At 34.3% G+C, this 12,667-nt stretch overlaps 1 protein-coding gene across 1 annotated transcript in view; it reads right to left on the reverse strand.

Moving 5' to 3' along the window:
• LOC128997955 (all trans-polyprenyl-diphosphate synthase PDSS1-like) overlaps nt 1-12,667 on the reverse strand; it is an 83,449-nt gene that overhangs the window by 39,040 nt on the left and 31,742 nt on the right. Inside the window, exon 2 of the mRNA XM_054423816.1 lies at nt 2,148-2,291. Within this exon, the coding sequence (XP_054279791.1) occupies nt 2,148-2,291 (144 nt within the window). The remainder of the gene's footprint in view (nt 1-2,147; nt 2,292-12,667) is intronic.

Raw genomic sequence — 12,667 nt, forward strand, 5'->3', positions numbered from 1 at the left:
ACATTAAAGGGTGTTCTATACAGTATTTACCTTACTCATATACTTGATCTACATTAAAGGGTGTTCTATACAGTATTTACCTTACTCATATTTCTGTGGTGTTGCTTTATAAAATTGAATCATTACATAATGTTCATTTGGTTTTAGCAAATTTCCCATAGATCTCCTTGCAGTTTTAGCGAATTCCTATAAGCTGAGAGTCGTAAATCGTTGTAAAGCGATGTTATTTGGTAAGAATCTTAGCGAGTTTCCCATATAGGAAATAAGCTATAAACCGTGGGACTCATGATAAGACTTACACCCCATTTACTATTTGGTTTTGAGGTCCCCAGAGGAAAAACTCCCACCGTTCCATGTATATAAATATATATACAAACATTTCGTTAAAAATAAAGTGTTTTTAGGGTACTTAGGTATTTTAATTTACCTACTAGAATTTAAAGTAGCCCTCGTTTGTGTAAATACTAACAAACATAACATTTTCCAATTTCTTTATAAACTTATTTTTTAGATCTTAATAAAACAAACAAATATTTTACTAAATTGAAGCGTTGTTGTATGCGTAACGGTTGCGGGGACAATAAAAAAAAAATTAAAAATTCCCTTGTTATTCTTATAGAGAATAGATAAACTTTTGTTGTATGCTTGTTTAGGGATATATTTTTTATCAATTTTGGCAATTTCGTTTATTTCATACTAAGCTATCGACATTTCAATGGAAAACCACACATTTTGACCTACTCTGTAGCAGGAAGCCTAAGAACTCATTAAATTAATGTTATTAAAACATACATATTTAACGGAATATTTGAGTAAAAATCCAGCCATTTAAATAAAAATTCGCTTAGACTGCAGGTTTGCTGCGTCGGTAATACTTATCTTAAAATTTTTATTTTGGATAAAACAATAGGTCAAATTCGACCAATATTTAGTAAAATGGATTCCAATCTACAAGCTTTAAGCCGATATATTTATAAAACTTATACGAAAGTAGTTTTTATGTAACTAATAAAAAATATTAAATAAAAACGAAAAACCATTAATTATGGTAAACATCTAACCAAAAAACCATTAATTATGGTAAACATTAACTAAAACCCCATTAATTATGGTAAACATCTAACTAAAAAACCATTAATTATGGTAAACATCTAACTAAAAAACCATTAATTATGGTAAACATCTAACTAAAAAACCATTAATTATGGTAAACATCTAACTACAAATTACTAAATGCTCAGACAACATTCACTACGAAGCGCAGAAATCACTAAATAACAAAGCTTAGTAGACCTAATGTTGGAAACCCATCTTGAGACGATTCTAATTTTTATTTGGAAAAATATATAAAAATTCTACGGGCGTATCTAAAATAAGTAATGATCAAATTCGATATTAGTTGATCGCATTGTGGTTCTTTTGAAAGATAGCTTATCGAGGAATTAATTACATGTAATATAACACCTATTACTAAAGCCGCAGGTGAAAATCGTGATTAAGGATATAAAAATTCGCCTACGAAAAAGTTTAACAAAAAAAATGTGGATTGTATGCCCCACACTCCAACTTCTCTAGCACCTGGACACAATGAAATGAAGATTTTGTAAGAGACGTAAACGAGCACATTAAACTCAGTATAATTATGCCAGTGCCTTGACATGATTGCTGGAGACTGGGGACAGTGACTGATAATGATAATGAAGGGGTGTGATGTGGCTGACGTACGTGACGGTCCCCTGCACGTGACGCAACGCCAATCATGGTATATGTCAATAATGGTACGTTATATTCAGTTTTACAACGGTGTCAAGTAATTAATAATTCAAGTGGAAAAGAATTGTTCAAATGCCTCGCTTTGCTTGCAAATATAGTACAGCATATCATTACTTTTTTTCTTTGAACGCAGGTGCTACAAATGGTGGGTAGTAGATTTAAAATTTAGACATTTCAAAAAGCTTATTACAGAGACATAATTTACAGAATTTAATTGTTAAGTCGAGTGGACTTTTCTGCTCCTATCAACTAAGTATTGTTTACTCGTTCAAGCTGTCCAGTTAACGACTGCAAATACTGAATTTGGCAATTTTCTAGTCGGAGCAAATGACAAACAACACATAATCTAGTGACCGCTAGGTTGAGAAGCTTACCTGTCGGATATCGCGGTAAATGTCTTTCAGATCGTCCTCGAGAAGTCTGTACGGGTCGACGTTCTGGTAGTCAGGGAGAGGTCCTGGACCGGCTTGTTGTGAGGAGAAGAGTCTCTGAGATTGTGAAGTAACAGCTCCATGATCCTGCAACATGTCAAACATCTATGAGAACATTTGCAAACATAGTCTAGGAGATGCAATGATTCAAAAGAACCTACCTATTATGCAGGGTGATTGGTCATTAGTGTGACGGCATTTTTTGGTGTAAGTACAAAGTAAATGAAGTGTGATGATGCATATAAGAGCTTCCAAGTCTAAAAATTATCTTCCCAAAGAATTATTTTAAGCTTTTCAAAGATAACCATGTTTTTAAACTTAATACAGCAATTTCTCAATTACCTGTATATGGATTTGAGTTGATAATGTCGTTTTCGTGTTCTACATTAAATTTTGAAAAAGAATAATAGAAAATGACGGAGGATCATTAGTAAAAACTCCATTGTAAATAAATTCAAAGATAAATATTAAGATCTTTAATTAATTTTTTTTTAACATAGGTCTATTGGATTTTTCTACACCCTGTAAACAAAAAAGTGGCCGATTATGTTAAAAACTGCACCATTTTATAAGCTTTCCAACCATATGCTACACCATTGAGCTTTATGTCTGCTTATGTACGCTTTAGTGATTTGAAGACTACAAAACATGGTGTCTTTAAAATTTAAAACATAGAAAGTCGGCATGTATTAAGCAAAAGTTGTATTTTTGTTTCAGCTTGAACAGTAAAAACCGTAAAAAAAGTTCCCTGTTTTCTGGTATTCAAACCACTAAAACAAACAAAAGCTTATCTAAACCTCAATCGTGTGGCATATAGTTGGAAAGCTTATAATGGCGCAGGTTTTAACATATTCGGCCACCTTTTTGTATACAGGGTGTATAAAAATGCTATATACTAATGTTTTTATTATTTTTACTATTTTTATCAAACATCTGGAGTTTTTACTACTGATTTTTACAACTGTTGCTTTGTAGAAAGTCGAAACTAGTTGCGACACTAGTAACAATTAGGATTGCTACGAAGCAGGTATTTACACCAATTTAATTAAATATAGTAACTATCCAAGTTTGTGGAGATATAATTTCGCTTTTGAACATGAATCTACGTCTACATCTCCAGTGTCTTGGTATTGTTTGGTATTCTTTCGATCCTTTTGATCATCATATACATAGCGACCAGAAATCACAACGTACCCAAAATAAAGTGTCTGATAACTAATAATGTTCAATGGTGGCTCAAACTTATTATCTGAAGTAACATTGGTTGAAAACCAGATGTGTGTGTGTTGAAAATAATATTTATATGTTACTATATCTTGACTTAACATATTTAACAAAGGATTGCGATGTTTTATTCAGCGTTGGATGGTTACTACATTTAGCCATCTTACAACAGGTTTGTTAAACCTACAAATATAACAAAACTAAGCGATATAAATAATTTTAATTAAGAATAACTTTGATTACGTCATTAACTAATAACTTTGATGTAAATAGTGGCTGCTAAAAATGTACATAATAACAATATCTACACATATTTATTTATCTACATGGTAATTTCAAAGCTCAATACTTTTATTTGTATCTGTTTTATGTAATCAGTAAGAACTGATTTGTTGTTTAAGTCAAAATAGTCAACACCATTGGATTTTTAAACAGCAACTTTTCAAACTTTTCAGACGACCTTCCAAACAATCGTTTCACCTACATATAACGAAAGCAGAAACTAATCATATATACGGGATAATTTACAATTTGATCTCATGTAGTTTAAATGCGAGATTAAGTTACGTATAAAACGTTACGCGTATTTTACTTGGATCACACATTCCTTTTAGAGCGTGAATTCATTGAAAGAAGCATTGTCGACAACAAAGGAATGGACAAACTGAAGTTGTGCAACATTCACTGCACTCGCGAAAACGCATCGGCTGCATTGCAAAGGGTAGAAAGTGCGGCAACGATTGCGTCAACCTACGGAACGGACGTGTCATCATTTGGCCTTAATGGTTTCTGCTAGCGTTGTTGCGACCTTGTATACGGTGTAAACTATTTCTTGACGAACAAGTCATAACACCACGAATACTAAAAAAATACCGGCATGGATCATAAACATAAACAAATGACGTTTTTGGCCCGAATCCTATACTAATAGGATTTGGTTTAGACAGTTCCATTTAAACAATGTAAAATAATGTTTACTTTCGGGCCATGTTGAAGATCCATACCGGTATTTTTCTAGTATTCGTGCAAAACACGGATGTTTTAAATACGTGATTTTATGGTCTAAACATGTTTCACCTCGAGTCGAAGATTAGAAATCAGCTGTAAAATTATTTTCTGGCATAAGTCGTCCGCTGATGTTGCTGTAAAAATAGTTCGGATTGTTAAAAATATTATTGTATCATTATCAAAATGTTGAGTTTGCTATCGCATCATATTGCACGTTTCAATACAGTAACTTCTATATATTTAGACCAGTACTTCTCCATTTAGACATGTATTATGAGTGTGAATTTATTATTGTGTTGGCGGAGTTTCATGTTGCTTAGGATGCAGTATGGCGAAAAATATAGATACACGGGCCAGGTCGACCTTCACTTATTTTCCAACGTCAGATTCGTATCGGCCATTCAAATCCAGCTCTTGCAGAAAATGGTCACTATATAGGCTCTATAGTGATGAAATATTGTGATCGAGTTTAATTTATCTAGGATATCCTAATCCACCTTTGAATTACAATACATTCAACTAAGAGTAGGCCTATTGATATCTTGAAAATCCGTTATTCTCCAACTTCAAGAAGAATGTATTGTATAAATAAAATAGGCTTGATCAAATAGATGAAAAAAGTAGTAACGAGTAGGAAGCTACACAATAAAGTGTTTCCACCCTTACTTTTGCAACACAATAAGGTTGGGTGTATATTTACAGCATAGCCTACAGGTTAGAGTTGTGCATTTTGTTTTACATTTAATGTTAAACCTACAGCTTCGAGGATTGTACCTTTGTCATGTCTAGATTATGTTATCAAGTTTGCGAAACTACATATGGAATTTTGTAATAAATAAAACAAATTACGTAAATCTAGGTCGGGGCTTATAGCTGTCCACATTATAACTTATAGTTCAGTCGGTTATCTAGAAAACACAAATTTTACAGTCAAAAGGCTCTAAAGCTTAGCTATGACCTTATCTCATATCTCTACGATGCACAATTGGCGTACAACGAAGGAGAAATAAAACAAACCAGTCCTTGTGGATCCGTTCTTGGTTTATGAGTTTTCCATTCTTGTGCCTGTTTGATTACCTCGAGGGACACTCCAGCATTTACAATTATATACCATTACGGAAGATAGAATACCACAGGCCAGATGATTCGCCGAGAAAATATTATCGGTTGAAAATGTAAACCACAGAGCGGAGCGACAAAATCAACATAGCAACCCAATTCTCAGCATGGCTTGAATATGAACTTCTCTGCTCCAAACCGTTGCTTGCAGATCGGATTTCAAAACAGTTATGAGTCAGAGCAAAAGATTGGTTAGTTTAGTTAAAACCCTCGAAATGGCTTAACAAATAGTCGAGTACACGATATACATACAGTATTGTTCTCTAGCCTACAAAACACCTAAAACATACCCATTAGGCCTATCTTATATTTGTAAGAGAAATTTATTTACTACTGTTGTCGGAATGGTGAATTGGAAATCAAAACTTCTTTCAATTTTGGATCTTTTAACATTTATTCAGCTATGTTTTACATGCATTACAATACACATGAGAACATAATAGAGTGTAAATATATTTTCAGTTTATAACTGAATTATACATTTTTACCAACAAACAATAGCCTCTATATGTATGAATGTTTTTTAAATATTCGTTGATTGACAGGGGTTTCTCTGACTTAGTGTATAAGAAATACACTTCTTTGCACACTAAAAGCAGTATCTTGCAACAATTTTTCAACAAGTTTTTAATTTTTTTTGGCACTTGTTATTATATTGAAAAGAATTATTCTTGGCTCAGTTCTGACATGAGTTAATTTGCAAAACAGCTGTTACTGAAACTCACTCTAAAACTAAGTAACGTATTTATCTAATTAATTTAAACATTGTATAGCTTCAGGAAAGAGTTGAGTAGAAGGCCGAAAAATGATGATACTTTAGTGGTACAGACATTTGCATGTTATATATAAAATGTTATCTTCAGATTTAATAAGTTAAACGCTTACGTCGATAACGTAACACGGGAGTTTTAACGCTATGCATTATATGCCTACGTGTCTTAATCATATCACACGGTATGTCAATACAGTCAACATTGATCAAATTATAGAAACTCTAACTTGCACAACTCTTATTACGTAATCAAGTGTCCATTCGTTTGGGAGGAGTGGGAGCCATGAGGTCCAACGTCACGGTTTCAAACAAAAGGTCAAAATAAAATACCTTTTGACTTTTGACCTGTTGTTCAACATTTGGCCTCTTGCACCAGTCGACTCCGTTAACTGAAAACTTTCCTCCTCTTTCAATATGAATATCTTTACTTGGTCTTTAAAAAAATAATTAGAAATATTAACAGATTTAAAATGCCTTATCTGTCAAATTGAAGTATTAAAAAAATAATTAATCCTCCAAATATTATATAGAAAAGAATTCTTAAAAACCAGGAACAGTCTCTAACCAGAATTTTCACTATGCGTCGTTCGTACACTTTTGGGAATACGAAGAGATTTGTTGATCAAGGGTCTTGAGTTAAAAATCAAAAGATTAAACATCGCAATGTTTGATTTCATGATGGGACTTGTGGAAATGTTAAAGCAGATGGTAAAAAGTAGAACATTCATATAAGAAAACTACTGCATTGCTTTAGGAGTCGGGGCCTTTGGGCTATTCAAAAAGATTGTTGAGGCTTGACGATGACCACGAGATGAATCTGTGTGATATCTAGACAATGTCGACCTTGGGCTGGGTCACTGTGTCGCACTTTCTCCACCTACCAGACAAGTGAATCTCACATTCTCAGCCACAGCAAACCTGCACACTTTTATTTGAAACAGTTATGTATCAGTGTAGATCACTTTTCTACAAGTTTGAAAGGTTTTGCATATTACGGTAAAATATTTTACCTACGACCGTTTTTTAAAGTAGCCATTTCAGTCCAGTTCTTAGAATTGAAAAGTTTCACTTTACAGCTGTTTACTTTCATATCCGCATAGTTTTATTTCATATCCGCATAGTTTTCTCATATCCACACAGGTAACGGACCAATGAGGTTCAAGTATTGAGAGAAAATAATTAAAATTGTAATGCTTCGAACGTCAACTAATCAGCTGATCAGCTGATCAGTTGACCAATTTAAATTGTTGATCCGACTTGTTCATGTTGATACTCGCGTATTCTTAATTCTTAATTAAGTTGGTGGAAGTCCAAAAATAAATGAAATATTTGCCGAATTGTACCTGATACAATATTATTTATGGTAAGAATGCTGCTAGCAATGTAATATTAAACAAAGTTTAACAAACACGTAATTACAGGAAATCAGCTGATTATACAAGTCGTTGCATCACTTTCAGTGGCAATGACAATACACGAAAACATAACCTCTCTAAAAAGTTATCAGTAGTGATTGTTAGTAATTAAATCCAGATTGATAGTGATTAAAAAACGGTCGTAGGTAAAGTAGTGTACGCAACTCGCGTTAATAGTCTTTACGACACTCGTAGAAGTTTTTTTAAGGCACTCGCCAAGGCTCGTGCCTTAAATTTTCTACTCGTGTCGTAAAGACTCACTTAACGCAATCGTTGCGTAAACTACTATTAACGAGTAACAAAGGGAATGTAAAGGTATAACTCTTCTCTGTAGTTATCCTGAAAGGTAAAATAGTAATGAATCCACCTAAAGAATGATTCGTATTCGTAAACAAGTAAGGAAGGGTTTTTTCAAATTATTTACCAAAGTTACTGAATAGGTAGCTCGGAAGAAGATTTTTAATCAAAACTATTTTAAGAATTTTTCTACATAAACTAATGTGTACTACATTTAGATTAATCAATTAGTGCTACAAGGAAATTCTTATTTGAACTAGAAATATTTCTGCATCCGTAGAATCCAGGCACGACCTCTACTTAATTCAATTTACTAATGTTAATTATGGAAAAGCGAGCGCATATTGAGACCAATGATCAATTATGCTTTCACGCTTTCGAATACGTTACAAAGAAAACGCCCACTGCGGTTCGTTGTGGAGTGGCGATGGGAGAAAATAATGGGAGAAAATACCTTCATAGCAGCAACCCTAGGTACAAACGTCCTATCAGCCAGGGATACTGAATTACAAAACTGTTTGACGCAAAATTATGTGTAAAACTAACAAAATAAAACAAATTGGCGTGAGGCTTCAATGAAGATGCAATCAACAACGATACTCGATATCTACATGAATAATGAACTCTGCCAACCAAGCGATGCAAGTACTTCAATGCCTCCCAAATAATAACGGCAAATAAAATAACTGCAGGTTAAACTATGGGTTATAAATAAGAAGATATACATAAACATTCCATCACTCTTTCATTACTTGTTCCTTTAAGTTCTTAAACAACAAAAGCTCATCATATCTCGATCATATTCCTCTGCTAACTTGTCACCTCTCACTCGCAACGTCACGGTCCGCAGAATCTATCGCAACCGCTGCATGTTAAATGTTACTCAACGTATGATACTACTACGATCCAAGCCTCTTCTCGTTTTTATTTTGTATACAACGCTTGGTTGGAAATTATTAAGATAATTGAAAACAGTCTTGCAAAACATAAAAACTATCGGCTGAAATTTGCCTTTGGTTTACCATTCGCCAAATGCTGTTTTTCGTACACTAGGACTAGACCATCACAGTTCGTTATATGACTCGGTTGCTGAGCTTCTCTAATTCTAATGGTTTTGTAACCACCGGAAGTGCCCTACTGTATGAGGAACTTCCGGATGGTTTATATGCACTGGATGTCTGTAGCCTATTGGCACAGAGCAAGGTCATATAACATGCTGCAGGCATTGAGGCGTTTTAAGTTTTAGTACTCCATGCCCTTGAGCTTCCATAGCGTACGTTGAATTGCGGATTTTTTAGCGTGTACAGTTTCCCTACAACAATTTTGAGATTCAGCGCTTTCTAAAGTTAGATAGTACATAAGGTTGCCTAGTAGTTGATAGACCTGTATGACCCCCTCCCCACATGAAATAATGTTCTCAACCATTGTTAAACAATTAATCAGTGATTTTACGACACTTAAAGCGTGTTAACTTTGTGCAAACTTAAAATGCATACTTCCGAAATACAGTAACATGTTGTAAATTTTTACAAAACGATAAGTGGACGTGCATTTTTTCTTGAAGTTAACATATCAGAAGACGATTCATACAATTAAGTAATGCGCAAAAACATTAGGACGATCGAGTCCAATGAGCATTGTTATTTGTTAATGCTACTAACATTGCTCTCCTAAAGCCGTGTTGTATTATCCAAGACAAAATCTCCCCAAAACCGGCGATTAGTATAACTCGACGAGTTATCCGAACCCAAGAGCTTTGGTAAAGATGGTCATACGTTGTTTTTAACCAACGAGGTCCTATTTATTAACAACCGAGAGGAAACTACTTAAAATGCTCGGAAGGTTTATGCTTGACGCGGAGATACGCCCTTGGACTTGGAGTTGCGAGCCTTGACAATGCTTTACGCCCTATAAATATGAATGAGGATGATGGGAGGAAAAGAAAACTTTGGTTTATGACACTTATTGGGCTACGGCACGTAGGAAGTGGTTAGAAACAATTATTTCACATGTCGAGTTTGGGCTCGATTTCACATCGACAAGACGTTTCACTTCAGATATGTGTACCTCCTTCAAATGATTGTCCTCCGAACTAAAACTCCTGTAAGTAACGATACCTCAAAGTAGTGTCTCATCCCAGCAAGCCTTCCTCTGATTATCATTACTTATTAATATCTGCTCCATATAATATATCATCCCAGCAAGCCTTCCTCCGATTATCATTACTCATCAATATCTCCTCCATATAACATATCATCCCATTAAGCCTTCCTCTGATTATCATTACTCATCAATATCTCCTCTATATAACATCTCATCCCAGTAAGCCTTCCTCTGATTATCATTACTCATCAATATCTCCTCTATATAATATCTCATCCCAGCAAGCCTTAGTCTGATTATCATTACTCATCAATATCTCCTCTATAAAATATCTCATCCCAGCAAGCCTTCCTGTGATTATCATTACTCATCAATATCTGCTCTATATAATATCTCATCCCAGCAAGCCTTAGTCTGATTATCATTACTCATCAATATCTCCTCTATATTATAATATCTCATCCCAGCAAGCCTTAGTCTGATTATCATTACTCATCAATATCTCCTCTATAAAATATCTAATCCCAGCAAGCCTTCCTGTGATTATCATTACTCATCAATATCTGCTCCATATAATATCTCATCCCAGCAAGATTTCCTCAAAATAACATCCTTTTTAGTCACAGAACAAATCCTCTCAATTCTGAGATGTGAGTCATGTCATTATAGCAATACCTCACACAAATTAACTTCCAGGCCGATAAAATGCTGTCTCTAAATCAGAGCAAAAAACGAGTTATAGCTTTTGACAAATGTCTCCTGTTGTACGACCAGGTAAAAATAAATATATTAGATTTTTTAAGAATCGTATTTTTGGCCTCTGGGTACATAAAACCAACAAGTAAATGGATCCTGAATGTAGGTCTTGCCATGATACCTACGGTAAAAGTTTATTCCTTATAGAGGAAATTCGCTAAAAGGAATCCGTTAATAAGAATAGTGTTTGGCTAGGCATGCTTTGTAGACATTGGTCAAGCTCGAACGAATTTATGGGTAATGACGTCGCAGAACTGCAACCAACTATTGCTTACACTCCAGGATATGCAAGAAACTTCCCGGGGATGTTGCGTTCAATGATGAGTTTTAATTGCCTAGATAAAACATCACCGCGTGTTTAGTTATGCTAGGGACATTGCATTTTTAAGTGAAATTGCTCGTAAGATTAAATCACGATTTTATTCTTCTTAATCACTACGGAGGGATGGGACTGACTGGTATCTTATTTATGTATTATTCGATGGGGAAATTTAAAAAGTTTCCATGTGTGCAAAGACATAATTGATTTTGGGTGTGGCAACATTTTAAATACGGGTATTGGTAGGTAAATTGGCTAGTAACTGCAGTGACATTAGAGTTGTTTTGTGAAGATTTTATTTAGATCGGTTCAAAATGAAAAGGACTTTACACTATTATCCAGGCCCAATATAAAACATTATTAATTCAACGAATTCTTTGGTTTGAATAAGTGGTGGTTTTCACGTTTGATTCGAAATTCGCCTGTATCGTAAATTTGTCGTGGGAAAATTAGGAGTCTTCATCTTAAAAGTCACACATTCGATCTTCGGGAGACTCCTGAAGTCGATAATACTGATATTAACCACCAATGGTTGATTATAATTACCTCATTAAAAGTAGAAACCGAAACAACTCTATAAAAATAAGTAAGGATGCAAATATTCATGAATAACTGTATAGGTTTCTACTCTCTTCTTACGTTCGTCTACATACTATGCCACATGAAATTAAAGGACGTTTATCAAAAACTCAGAAAACAAGAAAATCCTAAACGGGCGTGTTTTCCGTTTATCAAACTATGTTATTGCAAACAAGATAAAAATACAAAAAATAAACAAACAATTTGTTTCCGCGTCATGTAGGGATCTATAATCTGATCCCGTCCTCAGGGGCAAGAAAGTATATTAAACAATACAAACATATTACAAGTATATTATAAGCAATAGTATCTTTTAGTTCCTCTTAAAAGACGATATGATAAAATACAAGTAACGTTTTCCTAAATCCTGTGATAAAATGTTGAGAAGTAGATATCCTTGTCTCGTGTTATTGTTGGTTGGACATGTAGGCCTACCTTCACCACAGACGGGTCTAACAGGTTGGGAGAAATCTTTGGGAGACTCTCGACTAGTATTGGTTGTTGAACCACACGTGTTTTCTTACAAGGACATTCATTCATTTCAATCATATTATGTAGTAAATATTTACACATATAATTACAAGATCACCTGGTGGCTTGAGTGCAAATTTCAATGTGTGTTGAATTTGTAAAAATTAAATAAATCTTAAGTAAACTCGTTACAGACATTGAGCAAGTAGGTCAAGTTGTAAAGCTAAATCGATGCTGTTTGAAACGTAACTTTTATTTAACCAGCTTGTTGTTACATTTTCAAACAGGGAACAACGTAAGTTTCGTTTATGATCGCCATTCAATTGTTTTTTTTTTTTTTCACGGAGGAAGGACTTGGTTGAGCTTTGTACAAAATATTTTTAAGTACTACAGTAGAACC

The sequence above is a fragment of the Macrosteles quadrilineatus genome, unplaced genomic scaffold, assembly GCF_028750875.1.
Source record: "Macrosteles quadrilineatus isolate MER2022 unplaced genomic scaffold, UCM_ALF_1.0 Scaffold_7__1_contigs__length_78375512, whole genome shotgun sequence".
Classification (NCBI taxonomy): Eukaryota; Metazoa; Arthropoda; class Insecta; order Hemiptera; family Cicadellidae; genus Macrosteles; species Macrosteles quadrilineatus.